Source organism: Balaenoptera acutorostrata (genome assembly GCF_949987535.1).
Source record: "Balaenoptera acutorostrata chromosome 3 unlocalized genomic scaffold, mBalAcu1.1 SUPER_3_unloc_1, whole genome shotgun sequence".
Lineage (NCBI taxonomy): Eukaryota > Metazoa > Chordata > Mammalia > Artiodactyla > Balaenopteridae > Balaenoptera > Balaenoptera acutorostrata.
The window spans coordinates 580,305-605,277 of record NW_026645489.1 but is presented as its reverse complement, the minus strand read 5'-3'; the positions used below and the strand labels follow the sequence as shown (position 1 = coordinate 605,277).

The window sequence follows — 24,973 nt, the reverse complement described above, 5'->3', positions numbered from 1 at the left end:
CTATGGCAGGAGCCTCTGTGGGACTTTGTGGGACTTTGCTGGAGGCCCCATGAGTTCCAGTAGTTCCAAAGTTCAGGTACAACTGCTGAGTTGATGGATTTTATCTAGTCCAAGATGAATTAGTCTGCTAACTACCTGAGCCCCCTGTGTTTAGGAGCTTGGACTATTCCCCGGACACAGTGTAGCGATACATACCACACTGAAGGTAAGAACAGCAAAAAATGGCTGAAAGATGCAATTCCATCTCGGTCAAATACAACCTGTGTGTCTGATACAGCACGGGAGCTCCCCCACTGCCTGGGTTCAAAAGCCAGCTCAGGCACTCGATCGCTGTGTTCCCTGGGGGAGGTCACTTATAACTGCTTTGTATCTCAGTTACTTCCTCTGTGAAATGGGTATATTAGTATTACCTACCTCAGAGGGCTGCTGGGAGGATAAACTGTGCTAATACACGTGACAGTGCCCAGAACACAATAAAGTCTTGGTGAATGCTAGCTGTCAACAGATGTGGGTGTCTGCATGGAAGATGAATGGACCGATACGCCACACACGCCCAGCAGAAATGCCTTCTGGAAGCAGACCGGTGGCTACCAGGGGCCAGGGGAAGAAGGAATGGGGAGTAACTGCTTAATGGATACGGGCTTTTATCGTGGGGTGATGAAATGTTTTGGAACTAGATAGAGGTGGTGCTTGAACAACCTTGTGAATGTACTAAATTGTGCACTTAAAAAATGGCTAATTTTGCGTTATGTGAATTTGACTTCAATTTTAAAAAAAGCCCCAAACAAAAAAAGACTTCTGGGAAATAGGTTAGGTGAAAAAGAGTGGGTGGCAGAGACCTTTATCAGACACTTTACTACTTACTTTATCACTTCTGTCCAGCTTGATATTTTTTTTACAGTAAATACTTATATGTATCACTTTTAAAATTAAACAAATTAAAAAAAAATTTAAAGGAAGTAGCACGTAAGAGAAAATGCATGGTGCGTGGCATCTATCTTCCTCTGTAATGCTTACACCACGAGGAGGAAAATACTATTAATGGCCCCATTTCAAAGTGAGAAAAGTGAGGCTCAGAAAATTTAAGCCACTTCCCAACTCACTGAGCTTGACTCCAAAACAAAACAAAACAAAACACTTTCGATTCCATCACACAGCCCCTCATATTCACATGTAAGATAAGGGGGTGTAAGATGATTTCTCAGTTCCCTAAGGCTCGGATACTCTCTGGTCCCTGGATGCCTGGCTGAGTTCTCAAAGTGCCAGTCCTGCTGCGGTCACCCATACGCCCAGAGAGGCCCCCGCCAGCCGTACATCCCCAGTGGGACACCTGCTCCCCAGAGCAGAAACCAGACCTCCCACCAGTCCCTTGCTCCTGAGCTCTGGTCGCAAAGCTGATAAAACCTAAGAAAAGAGAGCAAATGGGCAGCTGTCCAGAGGGCAGCTACTTCCGTGGGAGCCCGAGCAGCTCCTGACAGCCGTGCCCGCCTAGCGGCCATGAGGTGGAGAGACCCCGACTCACCCCGGCCGCCTCCCGGTGCAGGATCCTGGTCGCCTCTGCCCGGCCCAGACCCAGATGCAGCCACACCGGGCAGGTCTTGACGAGCTTCTCCAGGACGCTGATGCCCCGGAGAGGAAGGCAGTTCCTCGGGGTGACCGGCAGGCAAGGCCCCACGCCATCTTCCTCCTCCTCTTCCTGTTCCTTTCCTTTGCCAACATCTGGAATAGGACTGAGAACAGAATCAAATGACCAGCCCGTCCTGCCGCCAGCCCAGAGAGGGGTTTACAACAAACGGGGATTCAGTTCAACCATGCTTATTTATTCAGCATCTACGTAGCCAGGGGCCCTTTGGGGAATTAAAAAATGAACAAACCGTGATCTTCGCCTTAAGGCGCTTATAATAAAATGAGTTAAGACATACACAGAAAAAACCAGCTGTAGCACAAGATTGGAATAAATATAACAGGAGCACAGTGCAACGGAAGTAGCTAATTCCAACCCAGGGTGGGTTCAGGAAAACAAGGGCATTTGAGCAGAGCCCTGAAGAGGATTTTTAAAACACTTTTTAATTGAAGTGTAATTTATACACAGTGAAATGCGCTAGTCTTTAGTATACAGTTAGACAAAGTTTTACGTATGTCTACACCCGTGTAACTACCACCCAGATCAAGAGAGAGAGCTGTGCTACCCAATACCATAGCCACTAGCCACATCAGCTCTTCAAAGTGAGTTGTCTCAACTGAGACGTGCTGTAAGTGTAAAATACACACAGGATCTCAAAGACTCGGTATGAAAAAAAAAAGACCACAAAATAGTTCATTAATAATATTTTACATTGATTGTATATTGAAAGGATAATTTTTGGATATATTGAGATAAGTAAAACATTATTAAAATTAATTTCACCTATTTCTTTTTACTTTCGGTGTGGCTACTAGAAAATTTAAAACCAAATATGTGGCTTGCATTATATTTCTATTAGATATGCTGATACAGACATTTCCAGAAGGCTTTCTTGTGCCCCTGCCAGTCAACACTCCCTGACCCCCCAAGCTGAGGATGTAAAGCGTCAGGGTCCCCGGGGAAAGGAGGAGAATCACAGGCCTGAGAAATGGCAAGACAAAGTAGAGGTCCAGTCTAAGAGATTCCAGACCCTTCCCAACACGCTCCCTCCACCCGACCCCCTACACACTGGCATGTGAGTTTTGATTCCAGAAAAGCAGGAACAGCATCTTGGTGCCTCAAATCCTGAGTTGGGTGGGCTGTGCGGTCTGTTTGCCTTCTACCTGAGGAACGAAATCTCAGGATATCTGCAGGGGTGAAAACCTTAATCAGACAGAAGGGGCCAGTTATAAAGCCAGGAAGGTGTGGCTTGTGCCCCTCCTTTGCTCCGTGTCCCTGTGATGTGGCCCACGGGCACCAGAGATAAAGCTGGCTGGTAAGCAGCTGCCGGGGGGCGGGGTGGGAGGAGGCCAGGATGAGCCCTGTTAGAGGCACAGAAAGGTGGAACCATTTGCTGAGGTCAGAGGGCAGCGGGAGCCAGGAGTCCTGATGAGGGGACGAGCATTTCCTCAAGGGGAGGGCGAGGGTCCTGGTGGTTCTCTGGGTGGTGGGGAGGCTGGGAAGTGTGGGATTAAACAGGTCTAGCGGTGTTGGGTTTTGCAGAGACCAGACTAGAAAGATGTGTGGTGATGAGAGATCCGGCAATGTCAGTGTGCGAAAAATTCCCTCCTCTGACGCCTCCACTCCTAAACCTTCCGAGGAGCCCTCCCCCGCCGGATGCTGCGTGTGCCGTGGGTTCGTGTGGATTTCCCCCCCGGGTCCACACAGAAGAGTGTGCCGCGTCACCAGGCCAACAGGAGTGTCCCAGGCAGCTGCAGGCGTCGTGGGTCTGGAAGGGGCAGCAGGGCAGACCCATGGGTGTCCGCAGGCTGTGGAAGTGGGTCTCATTTGGAACTCAAGGTCAGGGCGGCCCAGCTCATATTGATGTGACCTCTTCCCAAGCCCTAAAATGTGGTCCAGCATCTCCTCTGGGAAAGCAGTGAAAACAGTGGGGGCCAGAATTACCCAGAAATAAGCATTCGGGGCCTGTTAGGTTCTTCCAACCTCCCTTGGAAACACAAAATCATCCTCTGGCACCAAAAGGCTTTAAAATCATCCTAAAACCTTCTCGCTTGGCCCAGGGCTTCCCCCAGAGGCCAGTTAGGGCTCTAACAGCAGCTGGAGTGAGAGCAATTGGCTCCCATTTCCTCTCTGCCACTAACTAGGCTTAGGTAGCTTAGTTAAGTCCATGGGTAAGTCTGTTCCCTCTTAGGGTCTCAGTTTCTGCATCTGTCTGCTTCTCAGACTAAACCACTCAAGAGGCCAAAGGCTCTTAAGATATTGCTTTCCAGGAACTGTCCAAGTCTTTCCGTGTTCTCCTTTCCCTCTGGGTGGGCCAGGGCAGAAGTCACAAGGGCTTGCTCAGGGCCCCCTAAATGGTGACTCGGCAGCACCTGAGGCTTGGAGTGGAACCTGTAAGTGTCAAAGGCCGCAGCAAGGTCTAGACGTTAGAGAAGGAGCAGCTGAGGCTAGGGGAGGTTTGGGCCTTGCACCAGGTCACAGGAGCAGCAGAGCCCTGAAGGGACAGAGTGACATGGACACCTGCTTTGACCAAGCCAAAGAATGGTAACGGGGCCAGGAAGTTGCCTTCTAATTTCTGAGTCCCTGCTGACCTTGGGCCTCGTGTCACTTGAGCTCTCTGGATGCCCACTTGCGACTATTAAATGCCGGTGCTGATGCTGGGGTTAGAGGCTGGACTGTCGGGCTCGAGCAGGATGGCAGAGATGGGAACGCCCTGAGCCGGCACCAGGGCAGGCTGCTTCCCTGCCACGATTACTGTTATTAAACAGCTTGGCCACACCAGCTCTAACTGCCAGGGACCATCGCTGAGCCCACATCGGATACGTCATCTGCTGGCACGGTCGGCCACCCCAGCACCCATGCCCCCGCCTCTCACCAGCCAAGCTCCAGCTGAGGGCCCTGCAAAGGCAGCCCCGGGAGCCCCGGGTAATTAATGGCACTGTTAGTGCTAAATAATGAGCCTAGACACTTTACAGCAATTCCACTGGAAAGAGAAATCATGCCATGACTGGTTTTCCTTCTGCTTGCTCACGGGAAGTAGAGCAATTAGCTCTAATCAGCAGTCCTAACAGCCTTCCGATTCAAGGGGCGGGTTGGCCGTGGACACCCAGACGCAGTGTGGTCAGACACCAGGGAAACCCTCGCCCTGGGCCACAGGGACAAGGCCCGGGCTCAGCATCCTGGCCTTCGCTCCCAAGGGAAGGAGTGACCTGGCGTGGTGTGTCCACACTCCCTGGGGTGGTGCTGCATCCGGTCACCGGCCTATGAAACCTGGGTGAGGCGGAGAGGAGAGCTCTGCTCTGGGGTGGAGAGGCCGCCCGAGGGGGCCGCCCAGGTGGCGTGGGGTCAGCTCGTGGCGCAGCCTCCTGGCTGCAGGCTGCCTGTATGGAAGAAGCCCCGCCGGTTCCCAGCTCATGAGGGCGCCAGCTTCGGGCTGCCTGTGTGGGTCCCGGGGAAGCAGCTCAGAAAGTTCCAACGACGCCTCATTGTAAGGAGAACTGAGGCCCCCTTGTGCAGACTTGGCCGGAACTTGTGGGGGGAGTGTGGGATGGAAGGGGAGGACCAGGAAAAGGCCGTCTCCATCCCACCCACGCTCCTGACCTCAGGCAGGCCTCACCCCAGCTTCAAGGCCAAGTGGCTGTATTGAGATAAAGAGACCTGGTCCCAGCAATCAATGTTGTGGGACGGCCCGATCACTCTGTGCAAGGTGCATGAGTACCCAAATGACACGGAGGGCCAGGGTAGGAGGGGCCCTGGTAATGCCAATCAGGGCAGCAATGTGCCTCTTCACCCATAAGTAGCCCACAGCACACAATCATCCTCACACCTACTGCAGTGGGCTGCACTGTGTCCCCCAAAGAGATACGCCCAAATCCTAACACCTGGCACCTGTGAATGTGACCTCATTCGGAAAAAGGCTCTTTGTAGATGTAATTAAGTTACAGATGACATCATTCTGGATTCAGAGTGGGCCCTAAATTCAATGAGAGACAGAGGAATTCCTTGGAGGTCCAGTGGTTAGGGCTCCACACTTCCACTGCAGGGGGCACGGGTTCGATCCCTGGTCAGGGAACTAAGATGTCACAATCCACGTGGCGTGGCCAAAAAAAAAAAAAAAAAAAGACACAGAGATACAAGAAAGCCATGTGAAGGCAGAGGAAGAGAGTGGAGTTATGAGTTTTGAACACCAAGGATTGATGGTCACCACCAGAGGCTAGGAGAGAGGCATGGAACATATTCTCTCTCTGAGCCTCCAGATGGAACCAGCTCTGCTGACAGCTTGATCTTGAACTTCTGGCCTCCAGAACTGTGAGAAAATAAAATTCTATTGTTATTAGCTGCAGAGTTCGTGATAACTTGCTGCTGCAGCCCTAGGAAACTAATATACCTACCCTACACCTGACAGTTCCATGTAAAGACGAGGACAGGGCTTTCCTGGTGGCGTAGTGGTTTAGAATCCACCTGCCAATGCAGGGGACACGGGTTCGAGCCCTGGTCTGGGAAGGTCCCACATGCCGTGGAGCAACTAAGCCCGTGCACCACAACTACAGAGCCTGCGCTCTAGAGCCCGTGAGCCACAACTACTGAGCCCATGTGCCACAACTACTGAGCCTGTGCTCTAGAGCCCATGCTCCGCAACAAGAGAAGCCACTGCAATGAGAAGCCCGCGCACTGCAACGAAGAGTAGCCCCCGCTCTCCGCAACTAGAGAAAGCCTGCGCACAGCAACGAAGACCCAATGCAGCCAAAAATAAATAAATAAAATAAATAAATTTTTTAAAATAAAATAAAATAAAAAAATAAAGACGAGGATACTGAGGCACAGAGAGGCTGAATAGCTCATCCAAGGTCACATAGCCTATAAGTGGCAGAGCTGGCATTCAAACCCAGAAAATCTGGATCCAGAGTCTGTGTTTACAACCTCTACACTATTCTAGTTCTTGAAGAAATTAAAAAAACTTCCTATGTATATGTATCCTTGCAGTACCTGGCAAAGAAAGAGTGTTCACTAATGTTTGTTATCCCATTTGGAATATATACAAACACACACTGAGACATAGAAATATAACTATACACAAAAATAATTTCCTGAAGGCTCTGTGAGACATGATTAAGGACAGTTATTTCTGAGAAGTGCAGGGGAGTTGTTTCAAATTTGTATGCTAATTATGCATTACTTATAGGATAACAACTCATTTTAAATAAATATGTGAAAATACATCTGTTTGTCACAAAAATGCATGCAGGGTGGAGACCTGGTGGCTTTGGGGCCTCCCGAGCCCGCGTGTTATCCCAGCTCTGCACTGACTTGCTAAGGGGCTTAACTGCCTATCTAACCACACTGACTCCAGTTTCCTCTTCTGTAAAATGGGGAGTAAGTAAAACCAGCGGAGAGGGTTTCTCTTGGGCATAAATGAGATGAGAGGGCACACCGTGCATGATGATTATCTCTGGAGTGATTAAGAGTAAACCTCTAAGAGCTGTAACTGAATTGCCTGGTGGGGCTCCTGTGCTCACCGTGAGCTTCCAGAAGCCCAAAGCCTTCCTCCTTTTGAAATGACGCCGACTTCTCGAGCTGCGGCTGGATTGTCCAGAAGCCCCAGAGGGGAGTTTTCTCTGTCTCTGACCTTGGAGGCCTGGAGAACCAGCCGTGCCTTGACACTCCCAGGGTGAGGGAGGACAGTCGCTCATTGCTGTCCCCCACTCCCCATCCTCTCCCTTCTCCTCCATGCTGACTGCTCTTAAATGAAATGACTCCCTCTGTACAGAGAGGAAGGGACCAGATGACAGGGACAGGCGTGTAGGGGTGTGGGGGGAGGTGGGACGTTGCAGGAAGAGGCATCAACCTCTCAGTGGACCCCTCTCACGACAAACTCACAATCAGAGATGCGGTGGTCATTTCACACACTCTGCATAGCCTGAAGATGAGGAACTAGGACTCACACAGCCTGGGTCCCAATCCCTGCCATATCTGGCCGTGGGACCTAGGGCAAGGTATTTAACCTCTACGGGCCTCATCTGTGCAATGGAGCTGGTAATACCTGCCACATGTAATATGCATCAAGCATCATCTGGTACATGAGAACACCTCAAATAGATCATTATTCTACCTGGGGTAACCATGCACATGGTCATGCCCTGTTTCTCTTACGAACACCAGCAACATGAGAAATGGCCTAAGATAGGCGAAAGCCCATAGCTCAGCCCCTAAACGCCACCAGAGCACCAACGGGGTAAAACACTCCATGAGAATGAAAACAGTTGCACCTGCTCTGAAAATGATTTCCAAAATCTAAAAGAGACAGAGATGCCGTAGCCCAGGCCCCAGCAGCCCCACTCCCAGGACGCACACGGTATAAGGAGATGATTGATAATGGAAGCATTTATACTGAGAGAAAATGGGAACAACCAAAATCCGTCTATGAGAGAACGATAAATAAGTTGTGATTCGTCCACCCTGGACTATCGCACAGCTGCTGAAAGGTAGGAACCAATAGCTACAAGGTTAAATCTCAAAATCCTGTCAACTGCATGAATATTAATTCCCTGATCTTGATTCTTGTGCTGCGGTTAGGTAAGAGAATGTCCATGTTTGGGAAATACCCACTGAAATATATGGGCGTAAAGAGGCACAATGTCTGCAAATTACTCTCACAAGGTTCAAAAAAAAATGAAGGAGACAGAGAGAACCAGCAGATGTGACAAAATGTTGATAACTGCTAAATCTGAATGAAGACTGAACTACAGGAATTCATTGTACTAACCCTGTAACTTTTCTGGGAGTCTGAAATTATTTCAAAAGAAAAAGTTAACGAGTTTTTAAAGTCAAACAAACCAAATCCCCAATGTTGAGTGAAGAAAGCAAATTACAGAAGGAATGAAAATATTTCTATAAAGTGTAAAAACGTACATAACAGTTCTGTGTCTTGTTTGTGGATACACATGCACACCAAATTCAGGATAATGGTGACCTCTGAGGGGCTGGAAGAAAATGGGATCAGGGAACTGTGTGAAGGAGGCTTCAGCCCGTTCTGTAATGATTTGTTTGCTTTTAAAACATCTGAAGCAAATATGGCAAAGGGTAGGATTTAACAAAACTGAATTATGGGTGATCAGGGCATTGATATGTTTTTCTCTAGATTTTGCTACCTTTGAAATATTTAATTAAAAAACAAAACAAAAACCCCACATGCACACACCTTCTCCCAAGGTCCCAAAGCATGTCACAAGCCGAGGTGATATAGAGCAGGGGTCTCCGAACGCCTAAGCCTGTTCTTTCCGCCAGGGCAATTTCCCTGGGATTGACTCCCGCTATTTTTTCTTGGCATTTTTAAGTCAGCTCTGGAGCCTTGAGGGCCTGTGTTGAAAGGTAATCAAGATGAGTCCATTCAAAGAATCAGGCCCCAGGGGACTTTTAGGAAAATCCTCTGACAGCTGCCACAAGGTCACCAGAGCAGAAGCCAGAGAAGGTCACTGAGGCTGTTTCTCTGCACTGTGGCGGCACAAGACTTGGACCAAACAGCAGCAGCTGATGCCAGAGGGAGTGACAGCTTGGAGTTCCAACTACAGGTGAAGATGCCAACAGGAACAGTCCAGCATGGGCGGCAGGCATCTGGGGCTGGGAGCCGCTGCCTCCGGAGGCTCTGATATGATGAACAAACACCCCTCCTGGGCTCAGGGTCCCCCACTGTAAACAGGGAGACTATGCCACCGAGAAAATAAAATTCATATTTTATGGCAAGACGAGAAAATTTAAACATAAAATTTTTCTTTGCCGGTTTGGGCCTCCTCCCTCCTCTTTAGTGTGTGCTGTGCCTCTGCATTAACCAGACCTCCTTAGGAGATAACATTCCTTCTTAATCTTGTAAGGGGCCACGATGACCCATGACCCACTGCGGGCTTTGTAATGTAGATCTGGACTGTGTAAACTGTCAATTATATGTCATTTGAGTATAGCCCTTTGTCTCAAAAACTTATATACCTGTGTTTTGACCTCTAAAGGGTGGAACAGTTTTCGGAGCTTTCTGAAAGACTGTCTCCTGGGTTATAATGCTCAGGTTGGCTCAAACAAACTTTTCCATTTCTTTCCAGATCAACTACTGATTAACTCTTTCATCTACACCCCTTACCTCAAAGGTTGTGTGAGGGTCAAATGGGACAGCATAAGAAAGAACCCAGCCACAGCGGACACTTAAGTGGTAACTCCTAGATGAGATGGAGAGCTCAAGACAGTTCATGGAGGAAGTCAAGGCTCATCAGACCCTGGGGCAGAGCAGGGAAGGGGTTCCTGCTGGTAAAGGAGAAGGATCTGGGAACTTTAAGGGTGGGTGAGCCCCCCTGGAACCGAGTTCCCCTGCCAAGTTTATGATTAATCTCTCAATCCAAAACTTTATTCCCTTTCTTGTCCCGCCCCTGTTCCCCTCAGGATTGAGGTGTATCAAAGAAAAGTGGAAATTAAAACTGAGTAGGGCACTTTGGGGCCTTCCTGGATACAAAAGCCCCTCGTTGTCCCCTGTTTCTTGTTTGTAGAAAAAGGCTTTGGTCTCCTAGGCCTTCCTTGAGTTCCAAAGAGCAGATTCAAGCAGTTACTAATTAGGGAAGTGAAAGAATGAAGAAACAAAGGGAAAGTAGTCAATCAAGAAAAGTAAAGACAGCTTAAACAATAGTTCAGTGATAAAACAGAGTCCTAGTTCCTCCTCAAGGGATTTACATAAGGATCTTTCTGCAGAAACTAAGACAAGCCATCCAGGTGGAGGATGGTGACTACATGCTGACCATAATAAGCAGTAGACCCCAGACTGGCTGGAACCAGGCTGATGCTTAAGATTCCCAAAACACCACCCTGATGCCTCACCACCAACGAATCAGAAGATCCCTGAGCTGCAACCCTTACCCCAAATGTTGCCTTTAAAAACCCTTCCCTGGGCTTCCCAGGTGGTGCAGTGGTAAAGAATCCACCTGCCAATGCAGGAGACACGGGTTCGAGCAGCGGAGCAACTAAGCCCGTGCAGCACAACTACTGAGCCTGCGCTCTAGAGCCCACGAGCCACAACTACTGAGCCCGTGTGCCACAACTACTGAAGCCCGTGCCTAGAGCCTGTGCTCCGCAACAAGAGAAGCCACCGCAATGAGAAGCCCACGCACCGCAACAGAGTAGCCCCCGCTCACTTCAACTAGAGGAAGCCCACGCACAGCAATGAAGACCCAAGGCAGACAAAAATTAATTAATTAATTAAAACAAAAACAAAAACAAAAACAAAAAACCCTTCCCTGAAAGCCACTGGGGAGTTCGGGTCTTTCTTTTGAGCATGAGCTGCCCATTCTCTTTGCTTGACACCTACAGTAAATGCTGTACTTTCCTTCACTACAACCTGGTGTCAGTAGACTGGCTTTGCTGCATGTGGGTGAGCAGACCCAAGTTCTGTTGAGTAACAAGCATACCAAAAGACCTGTTGGAGCAGTTGGTCTGGACCAGTGTTGTGCTAGTAAGCACTGGTCTAGGACACACACAAAAAAAAGTCCTGATATGTAGTGAATGCTGATTGCCATTGTAAGTACTGCCACCATTGCTGATAACAAGCTATCAATGGTTTAACAATTAGCTTAAAGTTCCTAAATATTGAACAATAGGCCTTTGTGAACCTATCAGCTGCAGCACACCCACTGGAATTTTAACACTGTCCTCTACCTCAGATGTTCCCCTAACACTGGAGTCCTTTCTGTACCATCCCAACACGTAGTTGTATCTGTTTGAAGACCTCTAATGACGGGGTGCTCACTACCTCACAGGGCAACCCATTCCGAGAAGCAATCCTCAATTTCTATTGAGATAAAATCTGCTCCTCTGAAGTTTCTCCTTTTGTTTCTTTTTCTACACTTTTTAAGGCCACAGGGACAACTCACCCCACCCCCACACAGCCCTTCAACTCTGTGGAGAAGGCCAGCACATCTCCTCCCCCCACCCCTAGTGTCATCTCTTCTCCAGGTTGAAGAGCCTCCGTCTTCCATGTGGTACCCAGAGGTAACATTTACCAACTCTTCCCCTGTGGCTGACACTGAGCCCCACAGTGGTTTACACACATTGTCTCCATGAATTTGCATACGGAGTGGTTTGCTTTTTAATAATATTTTAAGGTGTACAATGCAATGGTTTTTAGTATAATCACAGAATTATGCAACTATCACTACAATCAGTTTTAGGACGTTTTCACCACCCCAGCAAGGAATCCTGTCCTCATTAGCTGTCATTCCCCATTTCCTCCTAATGCCCCAGCTGGTGTCAACCACTTATCCATTTTCTGTCTTAATAGGTTTGTCTTCTGATATTTCATATATGGAATCATACAATATGTGGTCTTCTATGTTTGGTTTCTTTCACTTGGCATAATGTTTTTAAGGTTCACCCCTGTGGTCACAGCTCACTGAATGCATCAGTGCTTCATTTCTTTTTATTCCCAAATAATATTCCCTTGTATGGACATACTACATTGTACGTATCCATCAGTTGATGGACATTTGGGTTATTTCCAATTTTTGGCCATTATGAATAATGCTGCTGATATTCATGTATGAGTTTTTGTACAGACATTGTTTTCAATTCTCGTGGGTATATACCTAAGATTAGAATTGCTGGGTCATATGGTAACTCTATATTTAGCATGTGAGGAACTGCCAGGCTGTTTTCCAAAATGGCTAAATAACTTACAACCCCACTGGCCGTTCAGGACGGTCCCAATTTCTCCACATTCTCATCAACACCTATTATTATCTATCTTTATAATTATAGCCATCCTAGCAGGTATAAAGTTGTATCTCACCGTGCTTTTTTTCTTCCAATTTTACTGAGATATAATTGACATACAACACTGTATAAGTTTAAGGTGTACAGCATAATGATTTGGCTTACATACATCATGAGAAGATCGCCACAATAAATTTAGTGAATATCTCATTGTTATTTTGATTTGCATTTCTCTGATGTATAAGTACGTTGAGAATCTTTTAATCATTGGCCATTTGTATACATTCTCTAGAAAAATTTATTCAGATTCTTTGCCTGTTTTAGAATTAGATTATTTATCTTTTTATTATTAAGTTGTTAAGTTCTTTATATATCCTAGATTCAAGTGCCTTATAAGGTGCTTGGTTTGCAAATATTTTCTCCCATTCTGTGTATTGTCTTCTAATTTTCTTGATGAAAAGGTGAAGGTGTCGTTTGAAACACAAGTTTTTAATTTTGGTGAAGTCCAATTTATGTATTTTCTCTTTTGTTGCTTGTACTTTTGGTGTCATACCTAAGAAATCAACACCTAATTCAAGATCATGAAGATTTACCCCTGTTTTCGTCTGAGACCTTTTACACTTAGGTCTTTGTTCCACTTTGAATTAACTTTTGTGCATGGTGTGAGGTAGGGTCCAACCTCCTTCTTTTGCATTTGGATATCCTGTTGTCCCAGAGCCATATGTTGAAAAGACTATTTTTTTCCCCATTGAATTTTCTTCACACCCTTGTTGAGAATCAGTTGATCATAAATTATGGAGTGGTTTTGAGCCCCCTCATCTGCACCGTTTTTATCCTTCTGGGTATCCACTGTTTTATCATTCTGTCTTTTTCTATCTGAAATGTCGAGTCTCGAGCAGGGAAAGGATTCCCCAGGTGTGCCTTGAGCAGCTCAGAAAGGAGCATGACCATCACCTCCCTCAATCTACATAGTTTACTCCTATTAACATGACCTAAGACAGCATCAGCTTTTCTGCAGCTACATATATAACATTCTTGGGGAACTATGGGAAATTTTTTTGGATTCTGAGGTTGCGGTCACCTTGTGGAAAGGAAGGGAGATAACAAGAGTTTAGGAGATGAGTAGTTACATGCAAATCCTGTATTCATCAGGAGAATGGGTACGATATAAAGGAAATGGCACTGAGCTCAGACTCAAGAGACCACGGTCTGGTTGCGTTGTTCACTCTGTGACCTTGGGTAACTCACTTCCCCTCTCTAGGCTCAGCGGCCTCTTCAGTAAAATGAGAAGACTAGACTAGGTCTGGAATGGTAAGTAGGTTGGATTTCCCTGTGAACCCCAGTTGATAGGCAGCAGCTGCCTGGACTGTTACGCTAAAGGCTCAGCTGAGAAAGACTGCTAGGATCTCCTGGTGAGGTCTGCCACGGGCTCTGTCCTGGGCTATGCATTGTCTGAGCACGGACGAGACCCAGGACTGGGGTTCCTTCCAGCACTATGCATTCCATGATCCTGTGACTCAACTGACCCCTGGCCCGGTGCCACCGGAAGGCACTCTGCCGAGCCAGGCTGGCTCTGGCCCTGCAGACAGCCTGAGAGAAGGCAGGCAGCCAGGCCAGCTTCTCTGTGGCTTCCGTTCCACCAAGCGCTTTGTCCTGGACGTGTGGAAGCTGAGCTACAGCTGCCGCCTGGCTGCACCTCTGGCCCGGCCTTTGGAGGACACAGAACCGACAGCGCGGCTCCAGGATGACCAGAGAGGTCACGGGGAGATGGAAGAGAGGCAGCCAGTTTCAGAATCAGCATCTCTCACGTGTATAATGTGCAAACGCTCGGCCAATGCTTCCAGCCCAGTTCCACGGGCCAAATAACTGCATGAGGCCCTAGCGGGTTCCCACAGACGCCTGAGGCTCCAAGGACTGTGCTTGGAATCCTGTTGTGAGAAAGCGCCCTACGTGTCTCCTCACCCCGAGACCAAAAGGCCTTCCAAGGCGAGGTGGAGCACGGGTGCAGCTTGAGCCCCCAACCCTCGCTGGGTCACCCCAGGGAAGCCGGGACTTCTCGGTAGGCCCCTGCCCAGAGCCTCGCAGAGGGGAAGTCAGCTCAAGCAGGTCTTCCGGGCCCCGGAAGTGCTGAGAACAGGTCTGGCTGTCTCAGTTCGCACGTCACAGCCCACATCAAGGGGTCGAGTGGGTCAAAGGCCTTCAAACTTTCCACACCTGTGTGCTGCAGGACTCTGCCACCCGGCGTGTGCCAGGCAGTGCCCGGCTCGCAGCCCTGCCTCCCAGGCTGCCCGCTGGGTGCTCTGCTGTCCGCCTGTCCACTGGGGCCTGGGTGGAGCCCGCGGGAGACACCTGGCTTCAGTGCTGAGGCCCTTCTGGTAGCTGTTCCCAGACCCCGGTTCTCAGATGCTCTGACTCCTGGCTCACAGCTTCCCTTCGCCCGGCCTCTAGCCCTGGATGCCCACGGCCTTCCCGGAACTGGGGCTGAGTTCCTCCGCCCTCCCTCTGTAACCTTCTTTGGCTCACGGGTCCCAGTCCCTTTCCCGATCCCAGCCAGGCGCTTGAATCCAGCCTAACGTGACCCAGCCTGCTTGCCCTGCTGACTTCCCCTCCCCCAATGCCAGGCCTAGGTTAGGACTGTCCACTCCCATCAGGACCCGGTTCATAGATGACGGTACCAATTCTGTCCCCAGTGCTGTGTGCAATTAGGCCTTCAGTGGTAGGTTGACTAGCAGTTTAAGTATGGGCTCGGGAACCAGACAGCCTGGGTTAGAATCCCAGCTTAGTGGCCTTGGCAAGTCACTAAACCTCTCTTGCCTCCATTTCCTCATATTTAAAATAGGAAATATAAGCATCACTACATTATGGAATTGTTGTAAGAGTTCAAGATAGTGCCCGGCATATAGCAAACATTCAATGATGTTATTATCATACATTCATTCATCCAGTAAGTACTTACTGAGCATCTACTATGGACCCACACCATTTGAGACTTATCATAATAATACTTACAATAATAGTCACACATAGTAAAAGAGCACTGACGTTCCCTCCCCCGCCCCCCCCAACCCTGAAAATCCTTGGAAATTTCACTGAACATGGAGATGGTTACTGGAGAAGACAGAATTTGGGGGACCAATTTCCTGGCTTAGATTGAAGCTGGAGGCAGTGGGGACACAAGAACCCAGGTCACCAAGGGCAATGGGCAGGCCCCGTGCATCTTTATGATACATGCACATTAAGATGCGCTGAGGCATCTCCAAGGAGACAGGGGAGCGTAATCAAGTGACGCCCCCGGGGAGTGGGGGGGAGAGGGAGGGGACTGGGAGATGAGCAGACAGGGATGGGAGGGGAGGCACTTCCCCATACATCCTTTTGTGCCTTTTGGATTTGAACCATGTGATTATATCACCTATTCGAAAAATAAGTAAAACAGTTTGTAACTTTGAAAAAGAAAAGTTCTCGTCAAGGGGGTTTCAGACGTGGAACTGAGCTGAGTTCTGTACAAGGAGCGCTAGAGAACTCTGCTTTCTTGTTTTGGTGAAAACTGCACAGTGTGGGTCATGCCCCTTCTAGAATCTGTCTCAAAGAGATATTTTTAAAATGCGGATAAAGCTTAAAGGACAAAGATGTTCACTGGAACGTGACTTACAGTCGTCAAAAACTGGAAACAATCAAAAGGTAAATGATACTGCTTGCTACATGCCCATCTCCTCCCCTCCCCAAACTCTGCGTTCTGGTGTCGGTCACATCTACCGCTGTGTGTCCAGGCTCAGCATGGAATAGGCGCTCAATAAAAATTTTTAAATGACTGAGTGGTTAAGGAAATATTAGTACTATATGAAACTGTCAACATTCCACCGTTTTTGACTTACAGAGAGAGTGATTTTAGATATTCAACCTAATACAAACACTGGAATAATACATCTGTAAAGATAGAGTTGCACATGTGCAAAATGATGCTTGGACAGAGATACTCATTGGATTCATTGGAGTATTGTCTGTAATGGAGAAAAGACTGGAAACGATCTAATGTCCATCATAAAGGGACAGGTAAATCAATGAATACAATGCCTCTGTAAATACTATGCAACTGTAAAAAAAAGAAAAAACCAAAAAAACAAGGAAGCTCTCTGTGTACTGACATGGAAAGGTTTCCAGTATATGTGGTTAAGTGACAAAAGCAAAGTACAGAACAGTATGTAGACTGTGCTCCCTTGTTGGAAAAAAAAAAAGAAGAACTTTTTGTATTTGCATAAAGTCGCTCTGAAGCAAAACAGAAGAAACTAATAATTAGTGGGGCAGGTATGTGAACGGCCACATGGGGGATAAGGTTGATGGGAAGACTATCTCACTGTATGTCTTTTTTTTTTAATACATTTTTATTTTGAATCTTGCGAATGTATTACCTACTCAAAAATAAATTAGTAATGTTTCCAGAGATTTCTGTGTGCCAGGCATTGCTCTAACTGCTTCACATATATTAACTAAGTTAACCTTTTCAAACAACCCTAAAAGAGACTTCCTTGGCGGTCCATTGGTTAAGACTCCGTGCTGCCAATGCAGCGGGCACAGGTTCGATCCCTGGTCAGGCAACTAAATCCCGCATGCCACACAGAGTGGCCAAAAACAAACAAAACAAACAACCCTACAAGGTAACTCTGGTTATCGTTCCCATTTTACAGAGGGGGACACTGAGACACAGAGAAGTTAAGCAACTCACTGAGGCTGTGGAATGTGGCAGGGCTGGGATTTGAACCCTGGCCTTCTCTAAGTCTATAGTCCATGTACTTAACCACTCTGCCAAATCTCACCAGACTCCTACTCACAATGTAAGGTTAAATATTAATCATTATAATACAATACAAGAAAGAGATGGAGGGTAGATCTTGTCCACAGAGTGGAAGACTTAATACTCTCACGGTATGAATTCTACACAAACTGACTGAAAGAATTGGTGCACTCCCAAATAGAACCCCAAAGGTGTTCTGTGAAAAGGCACATGCGATGCAAAGGGCCAAGAACATCCAAGACACACTTGAAGAAAAGGGCAGGATTGGTCAGCTGGATATCAAGACTTATGATGGAGCTACAGTGATTAAGAAGGTGTGGTACTGGTGCAGAGACAGACACGTAGGCCAGTGGACTAGAGGAGTCCAGAAATAGATCCCACCCACACAGTCACTTGATGTACATATGGTCACAGTAGAATGTTGAGGAAAGGACAGTCTTTGCAACAAACTGTGCTGAGACAACTGGGTATCCACATGGGAAAAAGACAGAAACGTGATCCCTTATTCACAGCTCATACAAAAATCAGTTCCACAAAGACTCTTCTGACTTAAATGTAAAAAGCAAAACAAAAAAGCTTCTAGAAGGAAATAAAGAATACCTTCATAATCTGATGGAAGAGAGAGACTTCTTAAACAGTACACACACACACACACACACACACACACACACACACACACACACCCCAACCTTAAATAAATTGTTAAATTTGACTGCATTAAAGGACTTCTCTGGTGGTCCAGCGGCTATGACTCCGCGGTCCCAATGCAGGGGGCCCGGGTTCGATCCCTGGTCAGGGAACTAGATCCCACATGCTGCAACTAAAAGATCCCGCGCGCAGCAACGAAGATCCCTCGTGCCACAACTAAGACCCAGCACAGCCAAATAAATAAGTAAATAAATGATTTTAAAAATTGACTGCATTAAAATGAAGACTTTCTGTTCATCAAGACACCATCAAGAGAGTGAAATTTAAGCACTGCGTGGGAGAAGACATTTGTAACACAAAGGGCTCAGAACCAGATTATACACAGAACTTTGACACATCAATAATGAAAAGACAAGACAAATAAAAACGAGTATAACAGAAAAATGGGCAAGAGGCTTCAGCTGGCACTTAACACAAAGGCTATCCAAATGGCCAACAAAGGTCTGAAAAGCTTCTCAACAGCCTGAGGAATCAGGGAATCTGGAATTTAAACTACAAGAGCCCATGAGAATGGTTATCATGAGGCAGACCTACATGACAGGGCTGTGGAGGAACCGGACCGCTCCTGCTCTACCGGCGGGAGTATAAGCTGGTCCGCGAGCGAGCAGCTGTTAATCCTGGGATTAAGTGATTTCTGTTTCCTTCTTGACACTTTTTTTTGCACATTCCAAACTTTTACACTGAGTGTGTATTACTATGAAAATCAGAAAATAACAGGCGAACATTTCAGGGGACACAATTAAAATGGAAGAATAGACGCCCCGGAGAGAGTCTTCCTGGAAGATCAATGTGCTTGTCCGGCCTCTCCTTCACATACAACCGAGTGAAATGTGCAGGGATGTGAAAAGATTGCCGTAGGCCCTGCCTGGCTGCACCTCGGTCACCTGGACACACCAAGGGAAGGGCCTCTGACCCTAGGGAACAAACCCATTCTGACCCTTCCCTTACCTGTGGCCCATTTACCTTCTCTGAGCCTCAGTTCCTCTTTTGCAAAAAAAAAAAAAAAAAAAGAGAGAGAGAGAGAAGTATCATTCTCATACTCATAGGGCCAAGTAGCTGGGCGGATCAGACAGAATTGCGTATGGGAAGGCTGGACACCCAGACATAAGTAAATACATAAAACAGGTCCAAAGGAACCAAACTGATTCCAGAAATTATTTTTCAGTTGGTAGGGTTTTCCCTGTTCGTGGTCTAGCCAGAGCTGCCCCAAAGAACTTCGTGCAGTGATGGAAATGTCCTATGTCTGCACCATCCACTATGGTCACCATCAGCTGCCTGTGGCTATGGAGCATTTGCAATACGGCCAGTGCGACTGTTACCTCATTTTAATTAATTTAATTTGTAAAATAGCTACATGTGGCTAATGGCTATTGTATTGGACAATACAGGTCTAGACTTTTCTATTGTTTAAATCTTTTCAGTGTGTGTGAATTCGTGTACTGTGTGTGGGATTTGTTTTTAATTAGAAAGAAATAAAAAAGAAAGAAGATAAAAAAAGACAACGATATACATGTCAATGTTATTACCATTAGCCATTACCTTACTTGGAAAGTTCTTCGGGAAAGGAGACTGTGCCCTTGGTCATTTGTTCCAGTGTTTAAGGCCCCCTTCTCTCAGGAGCTGCCCCCCCGCGGCTGGTTGCAGACAAGGTCCCTTTTGCACATGGATCCCAGCCCAGGCCTCCCCAGGCCTGTCCCTGCAGAGCTGCCAGAGTCCTTGCCCACCCTCCTTCCGCTGCCTTCTCCTCCCCAGATGAGCCAGGCTTGGAAAACAGGAGGCCTTGACAGCTCTGGGGAGGCCCTCCCTTTGCCCCTGCCAGCCTCCCTCCAGGAGCGCCCACACCAGGTGGCAGCCCACAGGTCACACCGTGACCTTGGTCTCTGGCCTGGCCTGGGCTTACTCAGCGGCTCCCCATCATCTGGGGGAAACGGGAGGGAGATCACAGCCCTCCCCTCCCGGGCTTGACAGTGGGGCTGAGGAGGGGGAGGCAAGAGGAGGGGGTAGCAGCCCCATGGTGGACAGGACTCAGCCCGGAAGGGGAGCTGAGGCCCCTCCACGCCCTCACCCAGGCCCCTCCACGTCCTCACCCAGGCCCCCACCCCCAACCCCGCTGGACCTCTGCTGGCGTTTCTCTTTGCCTCACCCTTAGTGTCCAGGGCTTGACTGAATTCCGCTCTGAGACTGGCCTTTCAAGGTCTGTGAAATGAGACTGACAACTGTACAGACCCCATAAGGCTGCTGTAGGGACGAAACAGCCGACTGCATCTGGAGCTTCACAATGGCTCCGTCGATGGTTGCTGTGGACACGTCTCGTGCTGCACAGCTCTGAGTGGTGCAGAAAATGCTTTGCCCTGGAAAGGGAGCCGGGCTCTATTCTAGCCTCTGCTACAGACTTGCTGTGTGTCCTTGGGCAAGCCTTCCCGCCTCTCTGGGCCTCAGTTCTCTCAGTAGTGAAACAAGTGAAAGGATACCCCCCCCACCCCCCCCCCCCACCCCCCGCTTTCAGAGGTTGCCAGAAGGGTGAAACATGATCACAGGGCGAGAGGGATGTGCTTTGACAAAGTGAACCCCCATTTCTAAACTGGAAGTGGGGTCAGGTCCAGGGCCGGCCCGGGGCTCGGGGCCGAATGCAATGCTGACGCCCGACAGCTGCCTTCCTGCGGGCACTGCCCGCACCCCGAGGACACAGGCTGTGGACACCAGGCCCCGAGCTGCACCTTGCAGGAAACTGCTACAGCACCGCGTTCCTCCACCGCCTGGCAACACTGAGTCACCCTGCAGCCCACCTCACACTTGTCGTGACCACACTTCCTCGGCTGGGCCATGAGCACGCCCCAGGCTCGCTGGTCCTGATGCTTCTTGGCAGTGTGCCTCCTGGGCCCGGGCCCACCTCACAAAACTAAATGGACGCCCCACCTCCCGCCTGAAATCCCACCCTCAGGGCTGCATCCTTTCTAGGGTTTTGGTACCCGGCCCCCTCCCCCCCGGCAGACTTTACAGTGTGCATGGTCCCTCGTGCCTTAGCATAAGGGAAGTTACTGGTGGTGAGTTTTCAAGAGTGGGAGGTGGAGGAAGCCGAGGCCACTGGCTCATTACCTTGGGGACCATCGGGAGGCACTGGGGCGGGGAGAGAGGAAGGTGCACTGAAGAGGAACACGCCATCCCTCCGGGTTAAATTGTTTCCCAGCGACTCTAAGGACAGGGGTTACAGGGTGTGACTTGGTCAGTGGATGACAAGGGAGAGGCTGGTGGGTGGGGTCGGTGCCCCTTTCTGCACCTCCAAGGTTCTCCATCTGGCCCATCATACACAGCCAACTCGGGGAGGGGGCTAGGAGGGCACCCCCTCCGTGGGGCTCAGAAGGCTGGGGAAGGTTCCAGCAGCAACCCTCCCAGGATCCAGGCACACCTGGATCTAGGGGAGGCAGCAGGGTCTTGGAATCTTGGGATGTGGCACAGGGACGCAGGGAGTTCAGGGGTGAAGGCCAGAGGCTCTGGACTAGGACAAACCTGGATTCGGGTCCTGGCTCTGCCATGGATTGCCAAGGGCTTCCATTGAGTCACTTGCTGTGCCTCAGTTTCCTCGCCTGTAAATTGGGCACTGCAACCCCAGCCTCACAGGGCTGTGACAATTAACTGAGAAACAGCTTTTAGCAAAGGGGTCTGACATAATCGCTGTAATATTAGTGTCAAATCTGTGAATGCCAAGGATCCCCGATTTTTATGCCTTGATGGATACGCCGCTCCCTACATAGACGCGTCTGTGAGAATCCCAGAATGTGACATCCTGGCGCTGACCGCTCCCCTCCTTGGAAACTGTCCTTTCCGAGCCTTGAATTTCACTGGAGGGAGAGAGGACCAAAGTCCAGGGACAGAAGGGATGGTGCCTCTCTCAAGGACTTGTGCATCTTAAAAACAGACCACGCACAAGTCAGGCACTTCTTAATCCAGAGGAATGAACTGCTGATAGTGACGTGCAGACAGTTTAGCGGAGAGCTTCGGGGCTGACTTATCTATACGACGTACATACAGTCCATTCTCAGCATTTGTAGTTGGTATGTTTTACAAAGTCGCCACGGACTCTGAGTTAGCGGAAACAGAACCATTGCTTCTGGGGGAAACACACGGGTAGGTTCCTGCAAGCCGCTGGTCACAACATTTTCATCAACTGATCAAGACCTATCTTATTTTATGTGTGTTTCTGTTTAAAGACACCTTATTTAATACATATCATTGATTCATTAACCTTGAACTTCCGGCCAACAGTGCTACAATTCATGCCTGAGCGAAGCTTTTCTAAGACCGGTATTTTCTCCACGGGGCCCGTTACAGCCTTCTCGCCCTTAGGAACCCTAGACAGCATTGCAGCACTACGCTTGGGGGACATTTTAAACAGTGAAAGCATCAGCCAAAAGCATGAAAATTCGAAAAAACATAACAGACCACGACAAGGACACTTGTTTGAAGTATGAGAACGGAAACTAGAAGGCAGATTCGCCTTGTTCGGCGCCTCAGGTGGGAACATGAGTGTCAGAAGATTTTTCATCACTCTGTGCGTGGCTGCAAATGGCTTCCAAAGCACTATGATCTGGGGGTTACGAATAAATCTCAGCAAGTAGGCCAATTTGCAAATACAGAATCTGTGAATCATGAGGATTGACCGTCCCTTCGTTAGGCTGGCACCAATTGTGGCCAACCTGGACACGAACCCCGGTCACAGTGTAGGGCCCGGCAGACCCTGGCAGCTGCCCTGGCATCTGAACTAGGAACCAGCACACCTCTCGCCCCGGAGCGCAGGCCAGGCCCCAGCTCGACACCCATCCTGTAGCTGCTGAGCCTGCTGGCCTGACACCGTGGTCAGTTCCCGTCCGAGGTAGAGGACAGATCTGGGAGAAAAAGGGGAGGACGGTATTAGTGGCAGCTGCAGGGGAGCCTCTGGCGCCTCTGGCTGCACTCTTCCCCTCTCAACGTCCTCACGTCCGGACAGCCATGCTGGGCCACGACTGCCACTGTCTCCTGCAGAGGTGGAGGGCGGGGTGGTGGGAGATCATAAAGGTGGCCTCCTGGCCTCAGGGCTGCAAACTCAGTCCAGCTCCAGGTTCCATCCTAGATACACACCACTAGGCTCCTATCCCCCCGTCCCCACTGCCGAGAGCCTGGTCCAGGCCTCCATCACTGCTCGCCCCGACCCCTACGGTAGTATCCTTCCGGCCTCCCCATGGGCTCCTCCCCCAAACCCCATGCCCTTCTTCACACAGCAGCCGATGCAAGCGGCCCATGTGATTCCTGTGCAAAAACCTATACCTCATACGCAAACGTTTGCAGCAGCTTTATTTGCAATTGCCCCAAATCGGAAACAACCCCAACATGCCACAGGACGTGAATGAATAAACAAACTGTGATACATCCATGCAATGAAATACTCTCAACAATAAAAAGGAACTCAGTACTGAGACACACAACACGGATGGGTCTCCAATGCCTTCCGCCAAGTGAAAGAAGCCAGACTCGCGAGGCAGCATTCACATGACGTTCTCGAAACAGCAGAACTCAAGGATGGAGAAGAGATGAGTGATGCCAGAGTTTGGGGCGGAGGAGGGGCTGACTACAAAAGGGCAGAGGGGAATTTTGGAGGGTGACAGAACTGTTCTATATCTTGATTGTGATGGAGGTTACCCGACTCTCTACGTTTGCCAAAATGTATAGAAAAGTACACAGAAGAGGGTGAATTTTACTCTATATAAATTTTACCTTGTTATGGGGTTGAAGTGTGTCCCCGCAAAAGATATGTGGAAGTCCTAATCCCCAGGACCTCAGAATGTGACCTTACGTGGAAATAGGGTCGTTGCAGATGTAATTAGTTAAGATGAGGTCACACTGGAGCAGGGGTGAGGGCCCTAATCCGATATGACTGACATCCTTATAAGAAGAGGAGACACAAGGACACGGACGCACAGAAAGGAGATGGCCCTGTGACCAGGCAGAGACTGGAGGGGTGCAGCTGCAGGCCAAGGGACCCCAAGGACTGCCGGGGCCACCAGAAGCTGAGAAGAGGCAGGAAGATTCTACCCAGAGTCTCAGAGGGAGCACAGCCCTGCTGTCACCTTGATTTCAGAATGCTCCAGAATTGCGAAAACAAATTTCCATTGTTTTAAGCCACCCAGTTTCTGCTACTTTGTCACAGCAGCCCTAGGAAACCAATACACAGCCCAACTTTAAAAATGGGGGGACAAGCCTGTCTCGATCTCCATGGCCTTCAGGATCCAGCCTAAGAGCCTCTGCTGCCTGGTCCCCTCTCCTGCGCAGGCCACCCTGCGTCCACGCGGAGAGCAAACGCCAGGCACACTGGGCCCGCGGCTCCCGCAAGAGGGCCACACTGGGTGCCCGCTCCCACCCACCCCCCGCCCAGGTTTACCTGGGAAACTCCTAGACGTCACTCAGCTGGGCTCTCACCTCCCTGGGAAAGCTCCCCCAGACGCACCCTAGTCTGAGCAGGACACCCCTGAGCCAGCTGGGGACCCCAGCACTCCAAGGGACCATCTTGCACCCTGCAGGTACAGCACTGCCTGTCACTCCTGTGGCCCGCAAGACTGGGGATCCTGGGACAAGGCTGAGCTGTCGGGTACCTGCTGGACCAGCACCGTACAGGCCGGAGAGGGTGGGAATCTAAGGGCTGGGGAGGAGGTGGGGGGCTTTGGCAACTACCCACACTGTGCCCCGCTCGGCCCTGGCCCTGCAGAGTGGAGCAGGGGCGAGGCCAGGTGTGTCTCTGGTTTCTCCGGCCACAGCTTCTGCTCTCGGAGCCTCCCGCCCAGAGTCAAGCGCGACGCCCTGCCCAGTCACCCCCCTCACTCTGCTGGTCAGGCTTGCACAGCCCACGCCCCCTCGGCAAGCTCCTGGCTGGCCCCTTCCCGTCTCTCAGAGGCCCTCTATCCTGGTCAATCCCTCCTCACCTCTCTCCTGGGCAGTAACCTGCCATGTATGCACTCGACAAACATCTTCCAAGCCTGTGCGGGACACTCCTCTCCAGCCCTTACAACTCTTGCTCAGCACGGCGTTCTCTGAGTCAAGTGCTCTGTGCCCAGCACAGGGCTGATCTGACAATGACACGTGCC

General features: G+C 49.4%; 1 protein-coding gene across 2 annotated transcripts in view; it reads right to left on the bottom strand.

Moving 5' to 3' along the window:
* The window catches only part of RIN3 (Ras and Rab interactor 3), a 121,582-nt gene that overhangs the window by 83,113 nt on the left and 13,496 nt on the right, over positions 1–24,973 (bottom strand). For both annotated transcript variants that reach the window (XM_057539191.1, XM_057539190.1), the window contains exon 2: positions 1,523–1,730. In XM_057539191.1, the coding sequence (XP_057395174.1) occupies positions 1,523–1,730 (208 nt within the window). The remainder of the gene's footprint in view (positions 1–1,522; positions 1,731–24,973) is intronic.